The 13639-nt window shown below is 32.6% G+C and overlaps 2 protein-coding genes across 2 annotated transcripts; one reads left to right on the forward strand and one right to left on the reverse strand.

Moving 5' to 3' along the window:
* Positions 1-5929: 5929 nt before the first annotated feature.
* Positions 5930-6799, forward strand: LOC132283079 (uncharacterized). The gene is made up of 3 exons (XM_059784969.1): positions 5930-6095; positions 6190-6251; positions 6406-6799. Exons 1-3 carry the CDS (start codon positions 5945-5947, stop codon positions 6526-6528), a joined length of 336 nt encoding a protein of 111 aa, XP_059640952.1. The 5' UTR covers positions 5930-5944; the 3' UTR covers positions 6529-6799.
* A 3419-nt stretch (positions 6800-10218) lies between these two features.
* LOC132285279 (GDSL esterase/lipase At1g74460) lies at positions 10219-13451 on the reverse strand. The gene is made up of 5 exons (XM_059787446.1): positions 13214-13451; positions 12500-12630; positions 12152-12391; positions 11413-11662; positions 10219-10651 (listed from the first exon to the last, which is right to left on the reverse strand). Exons 1-5 carry the CDS (start codon positions 13449-13451, stop codon positions 10383-10385), a joined length of 1128 nt encoding a protein of 375 aa, XP_059643429.1. The 3' UTR covers positions 10219-10382.
* Between the last annotated feature and the right edge of the window lie 188 nt (positions 13452-13639).

Consider the following 13639-nt stretch of genomic DNA (forward strand, 5'->3'; position numbering starts at 1 on the left):
GCCTACGCAAATATCCAGTTTAGAGGTCACGAGTATGATTTTTTTTGAATAAATAGAAAGTGTTTATGAAACTTTATTATATATTGAGATGCCACAAATTGTTATAAGACACTAACATAATTTTAGTTGTTCAAGCAACGACAATATTTTTGTTCAATATAGGACATAATATGATCGTCACAAGGTTTTAGCCGAACGTACTTTTTCAAGATTTCATTGAAACATTTTTAGACAATATAACCACGTGTTTAAAGTAACATATCACTTTGAAAAGGGACGATCCGTTTCTTTATGTACTTCATAATTTCAAATGCTATCATTGATTCAAGGCATTACTTTTCTTTAAATTAATTATGTTATTTTCTATTATGTATTACATTTTAATATTACTTAATGTAAAAATGCATTGGAGCAATTAATAGCAACATGTACGTGATTGGGCACCTATCTCTTAACACCTATCTCTTAACAAACTCCTCGTTGAGGTAAAAAGGTTCCCCCCCCCCCCCCCCCCCAATTTATTACCATTATTAGTATATATTTTTTGTTTTATAGGTGTAGTTATGTAATTATGAGAAACTATTGGCTAAGTGAAAGGGAGAATTGGTAATGTCCTTTTTAATAGCAAATTCATGTAAAGGTGTTAATTGTAATTTTTTGTTAATTGCAAGTGTGGGTTAGTTCAATTTTTCCCATGATAAAAGAAGATGGATTCAATGTCTTCTCTGTATTAATCATCAACTTGAGACGATTTCTGAAAAGTTAATATCTCAATTCAACAGCCAATAAAAAGAGTTTATTATTGATAGGGATCTCTCAATGACCTTATTGCATGTGAAGGTTGTGGAGTTTGAATCATAAGCTTCGTTTATATTGTGGCTTTATGAACCTTAGTAGGGGTTGTGCTCCCCGATAAGCTCGTGGGAGTTGACCTGCTATACAATCATGATAAAAATATTATAACGAACCAGATTGTGTGATTATTTTTCTCTTGATTGCCTTATTTGGGTATTATTATTTCTCACACTTTTTTTTTTTTTTTTTTTTTTTTTTTTGTGTTTATGATAAATGAAGAGGGGGTGAAGGTGAACTGATTCTTTCTCTTTTTGAACACTTAGGCTCATTTCACAAACTATTATAGCACCATAGCTTGATGAACACACACACACACACACACACACAGAGAGATATCATTAGGGTGAAGAAACCCTAATCTGTCACAGAAATTTGATGTAAGTCCATACCCACGAAGACACCAAGATTTTACAAGGAAAACTCCTCTCAATAGGGATCAAAAACCTTGGTTCTTGGGTATTCACCCAATGCAAAATCTACTAGTTGTGTTGCAAGTTGATACACACCCTAGCTCACATAATGTGCGCACAACACACCCCTGTCCTAAGCACCCTTGCGTAAACCAAATAAGCCTTCACAACTCTTTAAATACAATATACATGATGTATAACAAATATACCATGGCTATTACACAAGATCAGAATGAATATATAGCTCAGATTATAAACTAATATAAGTACTCAACAAAATTTTTGCAAAATTTGTAATTTGAGATGTCAAAATGCAATGCAGCTACGATAAAGATGCAACATTGGTTCCAACAATGTTATTTCAACAAAATAAACTTGCTATGATGATAAACATAATGAATATAGCAAGGTATATCAATATCGACACACAAACAGAAAACCCTAAATGTCAAGGTGTAAAAGGCCAAAATCAGAAATGACCATTTCTCTGTGTGAATTTCAACTTAAACAGTCTCAAATTAACTATATAAACTTAATCAGATGATATAAATGATGCTCACAGTAAGATATCAACATAATATACTCATATCAGAAGCCTTACATGAGAAAATTCAATAATATAAAAGTCTAAGACATCAAAATGATTTGCAGCAGTATAATGACTGAAAACATAGTTTTTGCAGATGTAAAATGATAAAACAAACTTGCCTCAACCTTCACAGTGCTCTGAAAACGGCTCAAATCCATTTGATCCCTTTGAACCTTAAATTTGCACCAGAAAACAACACCATGTAACCTTCTCGTTGATCATCAAAGTTGTATGCTCTCATTATAGAATTTTGAGCTAAATTGAAGCTTAAATCATGGATCTAAAACTCAGAAAATCTTGTATATTTGGCACTCGAGACACACACAATGCAGCACCTTGACACTCACAATGCATAATTAGGAGGCTCACAAATGAGCTGTTGATATAAGCGTGTATATATACTTGTACAATGCAGTTGATGTAACCCTATTTTTAGATAGAATTATGACACTATATACTAATCATTGGAGGGAATATTCTAACATTCTCTATGTGAAAGGACACCTTTAGCCCTGCTAACTCACTTGTTTGTCCACTAGTGAACACACATTTTGAATGAACATACACACTCACACCAGCTGTATAATGAAAACTTAGTGCCAAAGATATGTGAATCGTCCAACAACTTTCTCTCACTAGAACCATAATGCATGTATCTGTTATGTGCACCATATACACTGAAATGACCAAAATGCCCTTCAAGAGTATAAATGTCACATATACAAGAATTTTGTGTAGTAGTCTATAAAATCTTAGAAGATGTAATTTCCTGAGCACAAAATAACAATGCAGCATCCAAGGCAAATACACAGAGTCCACACACATGTTTGAAAAGACTGACATGCCCCTGTGAGTGACAGATTCCACAATACACTCAATACACCAGAAAATTGACTGGGATTGGTCTGTAACATGTTCCGTGATACAACGTAACTTCCTCATTGTATATAAATTGAGCTCTCATATATGTAGAATAACCATACTATCCATGTATCTATCAGAATCATCTTGAGCACATCAAAATTGATGGAGTATCATAGTAATGGACTTGTGAGCTCACTTTTAACATTTAAAGAGCAAACCCTAGATAAAGGCTGGGACCAACAGTTTATTTTCTCATTAACTAATTAGTCATTCATCTAATAAACGATGATAAAAAAAGATAAAAAAATCATATCATGGCATGTAACGACCTCTCGCATAGAAAAGCTCTTACTGTAATGTGATATTATTGCACGGGCTATTTTCCCCTAGTTAGCATCTTGTTGACTAGCATTAGATGAGTTTTGTCTCACATCGGATTTGAATGAGAAAGAGATTGGTTATATATTGGCAAGTATGTAGTATTACTTAATAATTTAAGCTTTAAGGTCAGGAGCGAAGCAGTTACAGTTGGTATTAGAACTAAACCCAGCCTTTATCGAGTGTCACACCAAGCGCTAGTCTGGGTGTATAGACAGGGTAATCTTATCATGACGAGGGCATCATAAATTCAAACTTAAGCTTTTGAGTCAAAAGGTCGGTTACAACCAAACATATCCATTGACCCAATAGTTTGCCAGCTAAAGACAACCCCATAGTAAGCCTATGAAGGGGAGAAAAACTTAATTGCGCCAGTTGTATTAGTAACGTGGTATCACTAGCTTATTAGATACTGATACGTAATGATATGATCCACTAAAATAAAATACTTTTACTTGTATGATATGATACAATTGGTTGATGACACAAATACTTTAGTATTACAGGTGCACAGGAATGTTTCACCATGAAGGGACAGTGTCTAGTCAGCAACATGCGGACTCCACAAAAATATTACTTTACTTCAGGGGCAGAACCAAGATTTTAGTTTAGGGGAGGGGGGGGGGGGGGGCACAGTGTTAAGAATTTTTTATTTTTTTAAAAGGAGTAGAAGGGAAAACAAATAAGAAAAAGGAAAAAAATGTAAGAAAAATGACAACTTAAAAAGGAAAAAATTAAAATTTAATTTAACAAGAAAAATTAACCTTTTTTTTAGGTGTTTGGTTAGATAGAAATTTTTGACGGAAAGTGAAAGTGAAAGTGAAATAAAGTAAAGGAAATGAAAAGAAAATCAAGTTTTCACCATGTATTTGGTTAGCAAGATTTTTTTTTGAAGAAAGTGAGAAAATATTGTTTTGTGAGTTTGGAAAGAATGAAGTGAAAAAAAAGTGATTATAGTTTCCAAAACTACCCTTTAAATTATAAGATTACTTTGTACTCTTTTGAGACATTATCATATCTTCAGAATTATGAACAAAATAAAAATTTTAAGTTCAAAGATGAAATAATGAACATTATAGTATTTGTCTTGTATGTTTAATAATTAAATATGTGTGATTATAGGTGCAAGTTTAATTAATAAAAAATTTTGATCAGAAAAATCTTGAGGATAAAAGGTTGAAGTTAATCGAAATAAAGTACTTGGTACTAAATTAGTTTGATATATCTAATATACATAGAGTTAAAATTAAATGAGTTTGGTACATCTAGTATACCTTGAGTAGTTGAGTCCTAAAGTCACGAGAAGTTTATGTATAAAAAAAATACATGTTTGAATTAAATTCAAAACTTGTATATGATACACTAACCTAGTTTTTCCCCCAACACTCGGTTACTAAATACTCAGATATATATATATATATATATATATATATATATATATATATATATATATCACTCTCAATCATTATTAATTATGAAAGGAAAAAAATACAATAAAAATTTAATTTTGTATGCACATATAAAACTATATACAATTAAATTAGCATTACATTATTTTATAAGCAATTTACAAAAGAAGGAAACTCACTTGTTAGAGAAGTTTGTGGAGAAAGTGAGGAGGGTGACATAGGCATAATAGGAAACTAAAATATGAAGACACTACTTTCATGGGAAAGTAAAATTTGTCCATGCTTGATGTCAGAAAAATTTTGAGAAAAATCAAGCAATTGGAAGAAAATTACTTTGCTAACCAAACTCATATCAAATTTAAATATTTTTCATTTATTTTCTTTTCTTTTTTATCTACTTTATGCTAACCAAACAAACCCTTAAGAAATTTGAAGAGTAAATTAGAAAAAATAATAAAAAAATAAAAAAAATAAAAAATACAAGGGATAATTTTTAAAACTAATAATTTTAAGGGGAACATTATATATAAAATTCTATATATATACATATAAAATATAAAAATATTATCATATATATAGTGGGCAGGGCAGGAGGCCAAGGGGGGCACTTGCCCCCCTTGGCATACACCGGCACCTCTTCATGCATATGATATGGGTTGAACTTAGTGAAATTTCACACTAGGTTTTTAACGGCTGTGAGCTTTTTCATGGCAAAATCAATTCAACCCATTAATATCAATGAAATTTCATGATACATTCCACTATATATGCCTTGACTTAATCCAGTGTGCCCCCCTTGGCATACACCGGCACCTCTTCATGCATATGATATGGGGTTGAAATTAGTGAAATTTCACACTAGGATTTTAACGGCTGTGAGCTTTTTCATGGCAAAATCAATTCAACCCATTAATATCAATGAAATTTCATGATATATTCCACTATATATGCCTTGACTTAATCCAGTGTTTGCCACAAGCCACACATCATGCTTTTGTCACCCTCCACTTGCACAGTGTGATCATCTTTAGTTTCCATTTTGACTTAATATATTTCTCATGATAGCTTCCACTTTAACCACAACACAGTACCTCACAGTACTCTGTAATTCACATTTATGCTTCACTGCACCCACCCACCCACCCACCCGTGACCCACCCGCACACTTAATTAGAGAGAGAGAAATGTAATTCCTCCACGAAATGTTGTGCTGCTAACAACTTTTTGACCTAGGCGAAAATGACAAAGAAACTGTGTGTGTGTGTGTGTGTGTGTGTGTGTGTGTGAGAGAGAGAGAGAGAGAGAGAGGGAGAGAATTATGTAATCTCCCACGAAATGCGGTTTTGATAACACCCTTTTGACTTTGGGTGATTTTATTGCTTCCCACAATAACATGACAAACAACCATACATAGTGTCCACAATAAAATGTATATATAAATGGAGGAGTTGCTAGCTAGCTTCACAAAGTCCATAGCAATTGTGATCACTTGGTGTGCTACAGCAATGAGGGGCACTTATCTTCGTCTTGCACTAGTTGTTCTCTTGTGTTTAGCTCTCCTCAACTGCTTCAATGCTGTCCCAATTACAAGTAAAAACCTTCACCAACTCTGTGCTTAATTTCTCCATCTTCTTTACTAGATCTTCTTGATGATGATAAAACTTTCATTTATATTAATTTGCAGGAACCAAAAGTCTAATGCATGGAATTCATGGTCATGATGAAGTTTTAAAGAATACCCAAATGGTAATTTTACAGTCTTGATGATCCAAATCTATCAGAGATTTACTTCATGTTTTTGTTCATCATTATTGCATGTGTGGTGTTTTATATGGTAACACTAGCTGGTCTTTTAATATTCTTATATCACTAAGAGCAGTCTTTTGATATATACTTATAGGTTAATGCAGTGAAGAGGTGCGGGGTAGAAACCATGAAGGGAAGGATGGATGTCGAGCTCAACGATTATCCGGGATCAGGGGCAAATAATCGTCACACTCCAAGGTCACAAACAGGGAACTAGAGACTGTTTTTGATTGATTATTAGTAATATTAGCTAGGTAATTGGTGTTTGTCTGATCATCATCGTAATTGTAGTGTTAAGAGCAGTTTGTAGACATAATTTTGTTCCTTGATCACTTATTTAAAATGTTAGAAATCATCCGTATGTATTTTATATGAGATGAGAAATTCTTGAGAGAGAGAGAGAGAGAGTGGATTTAGATCAACTTCTGTTCATCATATATATGTATGAAAATTAAGCTGGCAATGAGTATGATTGATGTTAATGAGTTTCTTAATTTGCATTAACCTGATCAGCTTCTATTTGAAATTAAATTGCCACAGATCTTTAATTGCAAAACCTCATTTTTTTGAGTTGTGTCTTTGTTGCTTGGAATATAATTAATTTCTGCCACCTCCGATGTACCTCTCGTCTCGAGGAGTGAGTATTATGCGCCATTGGAGATTAGCACAATAGTAAGATTGCTCCATTGTGATCTGAACGTCACGATTGTTCCATTTTGATATGAACGTTACGATTCCAAATTGAAAACAATCTCCCTATACGAATACGTAGAAAACACTGTCTAACATTTTAATTCCACTCTTATAAAGACACTTAAAAAGCCCAAACCACCAAATATACACATTAAATTTGGGACTCAGATGCATCTAGACTCACTTAATGTACCAACCATATAAAAGTACTCTTGTAATTCTGTTATTTTCTATTCGAACTTAATTGTTGTGTGCCAAACACTGACCAAATTCTTGGCACCCTTGAGGCCTGAAAATGAAAGGAAATTAAAATGCTTCTCTGGCCAGGGAAAAGCACCGAAGTGCTGTCAGCCCTTAATTGAATGCAACAGAATCGTAACATAAAATCGCGTCTTTCCCTTGTGCCTTACTGTTTAGTACACAAGTGAAAAGAAATTCACACACACACACACCAAAACAAAACAAAAAAGTAATGAAGAAGAAGAAGAAATTGCAATTACTTTCTATGGTGTTTGACAACCAGATTAACTTTGAGTTCTTTGTAATGTACAATTTTTTTAAAATATAATAAAGCATATTAAAGAAACCACTTAAAATTCTTGGTAAATATCAAGAGCAACTTAGAAACTACTTTTATGTGTAGTGGAGGAAGTGGACTATGAGGTGTAGGGCATCCACTTTCTTACCACTACTATCTTCCCGGCCATTCCATGCCATTTGGGCTTCTTTGGATGGTCCCATAGAAGTGGTGCAAAAGGACACTAACTTATTTCCTATAAATGGCATTTCATGAACATCCCTCTTTTAAGTGAAGCATTACAATGAAAGATGTTTCATTTTAAAACGTGAATAACAAGATGGCATTCTGGGGATCAATTCATAGTTTCAGTAACACTGGACATTTCAAACTCGATATCATCAGGAAGGTAGATTAATTGCTAATTAGAGCTGCAAAATTAGGATTTATTATTATTATTATTGTTGTTGTGATAAGTAATTATGTATTTTCTTTTAGGCAATCAAAATACACATTAAGGGGAATACCCCAGATTAGTCATCCATGATACATACTCATCCAATATATATATGTATATATATATATATATATGGGCCCAATAATTGTATAAATTGATATATGTACACAGGTCCGGTAAGATTTGGGCTGAACTGAAGATATTGGGTCAAGGCTGATACAAAATAAAAGTTGGGGCTACTCTTGTTTGAAGAGTTTGCAACTAAATAAATAGCCACTAGTCAAATACTGTAATATTTCAGCGCTATTTATTTATTTCGTGTGTGACGTGTCACTTTAAATTGGGTGCTCTAGTATCACTTAATGAGTTGGATGTTTTTTAGGCCCTCTCCCGACCGGACAATATCCTTGGGACAAAAGGCATGTTCTTATTCTCTTAGTAGCATTTTGTTATTAAGGGGCCTTATACCACGGATCAAGAAGTCTAGGAAATAAAATAGGTATATATAGATTGGATATTAACACCAACAGTGCAAAGCACTCGGTCCATTATAACTAATATTAGAGTCTGGTCTAGAAGTATCCAGGTAGATAGGGTGATCAAACCGCACTGAGGGTGTTGCGAGTTTAGTAGGAAAAAATATTACAAGGAGGATTTGTCGCACATTAAATTCGGATAGAAAGTGAAATTGGTATATATAAAATAGGTGTTAGCACCACCTGATAACTTAATCTGTTGAATTTCGACCCATTACAAATTCCCTCTTTTCTAATTAATATTAATGAGTTTTTTAAACAAAGCAACAAATTATGAATGCACGATTTGTTTGATTTTTTATTGAAAATTTAGCCCTACTTTGTAACTTCAAAGCCCATCCTCTGCATACGCATTAATGAATTTAGTCCTACTTTGTAACTTTGCAAAAAGGTATTTATTAAAAGAAAAATGGCAAGTATCAATGAATAAAAAAATAAAATTATTTTAAAAATTTTGATGTTTACAAACATGGAAAAAGAAAATGTAATTTGCATATTAAAAAAAAAAAAAAAAAAAAAAAAAAAAAAAAAAAAAACTGATCCCTGAAACCTGTCCGACCCATCCAAAATATTCGGATTAGGTTATGAACACAACCTATTTTGGGTTGAGATTAGGTTGGGACTGGGTTGAGTTGCAGGCATGCAAAATAGACCGTAATTAAGTGACAAACCAAATAATGCTCCGTTTCTACTTGTAAATGTAGAGAAAATTGTAATACTATCCAAGTCACACAAAGCGAAGAAGGAGTGCAAAAGCGGCAAAATCTAAAATTTGATTAAAGTGAGAGCGCCTCCCGAACGCCTACACACTCATATAGTATTATGTGTGTATAAAATAAAAATATATTTGAAATATAAGTAACCTCATTTCTTTTATATTGAAAGATATATAATATTAATAATAATTAAAATACAAAAAATATATCATATTTTTTTATTTTTAAAGAAATGAGACATGAAAATTTCATATATTTATTCTAGATTCTTAAAAAGACGTTGTTTAAATTTTCATACATGAAATAATTACTTTAAATAGTTATAAAATAATAAACATCTTAACTAATAAAAGTAAAAGTAAAATTATATATATATTTTGTTTGCAAATATATATATTTCTATACAAGGTACACACACTTTAATACTTTTAGACTTATAAGAAAATAAAAATAAGCAATATGGTATTTTTTTTAATTTATTCTTCACATTTTTAACTTTTTTTATTAGGCACATTTGGTTGTTTTCATTAATAATAAATGTCACATGTAATTGTCCATACTTTTATGAATGAGAAATTGCGGTGAATTCGAGAATTCACAAATTGAATTCATGAATGCAATTCGTGCACAAGAGCGATACCACATTAGAAGGATTGTGTGACTTTGAATACTACAATAGTATGTATATACAATTTTTACAACTTTTTTTTTCTTTTATTTATTTATTTATTTTTAATTTGATGTATACCGACTGTATATTTTACAATGAAAATATTTATTTTTTCCTTTTCTCATCGTATCTTGTGATGTCATTAAACAACTAATATCGATATTTGAAGACCACGCCAACAACTTAAAAAAGAGTAAGAATTGTTATTTATTGATACTGCCTAACCTTTCGTAGTAGGAGGTCATTTGTTCAAGCCCACATAAGAACTCAAAAAACGAGGGTGTGACTTTCTTGCCATGCTTACCAAAAAAAAAAAAATTTAAATTCAAAACCACATCAATACTTGTTATATATATATATATAAATTACTCATCAAAGGTTACAAATTAGAAAATTAATTGCTCTCCTCGTATGGGCACATGGAGCAATATATGGTATCACTTTATCAGAAAGAGGCAGACAATGATTATAACTGCAAATTATCAACCCTCAGGGGATGGAGCAATTGCTGGTGGCTGGGAAGGAGCAATTGCTGGTGGCTGGGAAGGAGCATGAGCAGTACCATTAGTCAAAAATCCAAGTTTTCTGATGAGCTCATTAGCAATCAACTCATTTGCACTGTCTGATGGGTGGTACTCATCCCAAAACACATACTTGCTTCTATCTTTGCACAATATTGATGCAGGAACACATGTCAGAGCTGGTCTAATTTGCCCAAATGAGCAGCAAGGTGAGTCTGAGTTATTGAATCCTGCAAAAAAAAAAAAAAAAAAAACATAATATTGAGCTCAATAAGAAACAGAAGTGTGAGATTTGTATCATTTCCTATTCCATAATAAACTAGTGTACTATTGAACTAAATTTTGGGGAAAAAAATATACTGTACTATTGAACTTTTGCATTGAACCAAAAGTTACCAAATACTGTATTTTCCTTCTGTCAATTTTTAATTAGTAACTAAAAAAAAAAAAAAGTTATTTGTTTGATTTATACTCTTTTGTTATTTTATTAAATTATTAGTTTTAAAATTTGAAAAATAGGGTCATTTAAGTAATTTAAACCACAGTTAATGAAGATATGTAGGCGCAAGGAGAGTGATTTTTGACTTATATTAAAAGAAAAGAAAAAGTGATGTATTTGACATAAAATTTAGCTCACCAAAGGCCTGTGATATCAGTGATATCTAATTTAACTCGTGTGAATTATGTGTGTGAATTTTGTTGTCAATGAAAATATATATATATATATATATATATATATATATAGCTCGGAAGTTGCATAGTCTGATTTATTTATTTAACGTATGTTTTTTATACACACACCCACTATTTCCTCAATGGAGATTTGGTGGTCTCTTTCTTTCTGTTCACTTTGAAACTTCATTTAGAAAAACACGTACGTTGATTTTAATTTTCCACTGATTTAGTTTTCAGGTTCAGAAAATCAAAAAAGAAATATTTAAAGAAAAAGGAGAGAGAGAGAGAGAGAGAGAAGGAAATAAATGATACTGACCATGTTTGTGTGGATTGGTAATCACATCATTGACAACATCATAAGCATCTCCAAATCTGTAGCTTGCATTGGGGAGGGTCTTGGAGATGTCAACAATAAGCTTGTTTGTTGCCTGATTGAAACTGAGAGCCAATTTGTTTGTTCTATCTTGGCAATCCCCTGATGTACTCAGCACCCTCTGAAGTGGAATGCAACCCATTGGTCCAAGTCCAAACACCATCAACTGTCGTACCCCTAAACTATGCAATAGCTGCATATACATGCACAAATTAGTCACATCATTTTGTGTATAAAATACTGATTAGAGCAACTATCGTTCCTTTAAAATGGAGAGTCATATGTATTCTGAAGCATTCAGTAGTCCTGGATGCAGGGACGGACTTAGAGTATTAGGTTAGGGGGAGGCAATAGCAATATTTTATAAACCCCTCTCTCTTGTATATAGGTCCGTCCCGGTCTGGATGCATTAAAATGGGACTCATGAAGCACGCATACGTTTCGAAACATTTAATAGTCGATGGATGCATTGAAATAGAATCTATGAAAGACCAAATATATTCTGAAGCATCTAATAGTCATTAAATGCATTGAAGTAGAGTCCACGTGAGTTCCACTTCAAAACATCCAAAGGCTGCAAGATAATTTGGAATTGATTCGTCCTCCGAAGTTGGAGGACAAATCATTTTCATTTTCTGATTTTGTGTAACACTACCAAAATGTTGATGAGAACGAGTCTTACTTTAAGTTGTTCTTGGAGTGTTTCCATCAAGTAGGCCACGAAGCTTTGATCATTGTAAGTCCATGAATCGCTATAAACTGGCATCAAGTAGTTATTGATGAAATCGTTGCTTCCCAGAGCAACCACATACTGAGCTTCTTTGAAAAACTTATCAGCTTCTGTGCTGCCAATTCTTGCTTTTATTAGATCTTGTGTTCCTTGAAACAACTCAATTTGCTTGTACAGACAGAATCTTTGAATCTACATCATATATAACCAAATTTAAAGCTTATTTACACTGTTGAATATGCGTGTGTGTTATATAGGTAAAAGAAGTATTGGAGGATTGAGTTCATTGTTTCAACTTACAAATAAACCACCAGTTTCATTCAAAATCCCACCACCTCCAGAGGCATAATTCACTCCATTTGCCAATATAACGTCTTCGGTCAGAGATGGATCTAGAAAAGCTGGCGGCCTTGGAAGACCCATCTGGTCCCCTGAATGCACAATTATCACTTAAAATTTATACATACATATATATATATATATATATATATATATATATATATATATATATATAAATTACATGACTAGTTTCTTGTCTAATTCACTTTTGTAAATATAGTTTCGGGTTTTTTTTTTTTTTTTAATAAATATAGTTTTCAAAAAATAAGGAAAAAAACTGTTTTAAGATAAGTATAATAAAAAAGTTTCAAAAAATATACCCTTGGAGTTTTTAAAAAATATAAACCAAACATTTTTGTATAGTTTTATAATTCTTAGTTCCCAAAAACTGTCATTAGAAAACTGAACCAACTAGATCCTTTGTTTTGAATACGTTTTGAAGGAACGAAAAACTTTCAACTGTAACTGATTTACCAAAAAAAAGAAAAAAAAAAAACTCTTCTATTCTAACTTAATTAAGGGCTTAATTAAACTAACAAAATAGGGGACACTAGTAAATCCCAAAAAATATGAGTTGATCATGGAAATTGATACTGCTTATATGATCTTAAGTACATAAATCAAAGATAGTGCACCATATAAAATGCACACACACAAAGAAGAATTAATAAGTACCTATTATATCAGCCACTGTACGACCATTAGTGAACCTCCCATTAGGCATTCCATTGCCAAAATCAATGCCATACCACGGCAAGCTTGCCCTAGCCAAGCTCCTGGAGAGGTAGTTGTTGTTGCCGACATCCGACAGCGAGTCTCCGAAGATGAACTGCACAATTTTGCAGTGACACCCATCTATTGAAACCCCAAAGATGGTCACTATCACAGCCAATAATGCAACAGTTAACTTCATCTCTAAGTACCTTAATTAATTTTCAAGTACTACAATACCTGAAGCTATATAGTATCTTAGTGAAATGGTGTTACAGGTGTTGGATTTAAAGAGGATAGAGACATTGTGAAGTCTTGCAAGGCACCACCGGGGAATGTTGTTGGCTTTGGTGAAAAGTGGATTGTTTTAGAGAGAGAAAGAGAGGGGTA

The sequence above is a fragment of the Cornus florida genome, unplaced genomic scaffold, assembly GCF_030987335.1.
Source record: "Cornus florida cultivar Cherokee Brave unplaced genomic scaffold, ASM3098733v1 CherokeeBrave_3.0.0_Hap2_Chr11, whole genome shotgun sequence".
In the NCBI taxonomy this organism is placed as follows: domain Eukaryota; kingdom Viridiplantae; phylum Streptophyta; class Magnoliopsida; order Cornales; family Cornaceae; genus Cornus; species Cornus florida.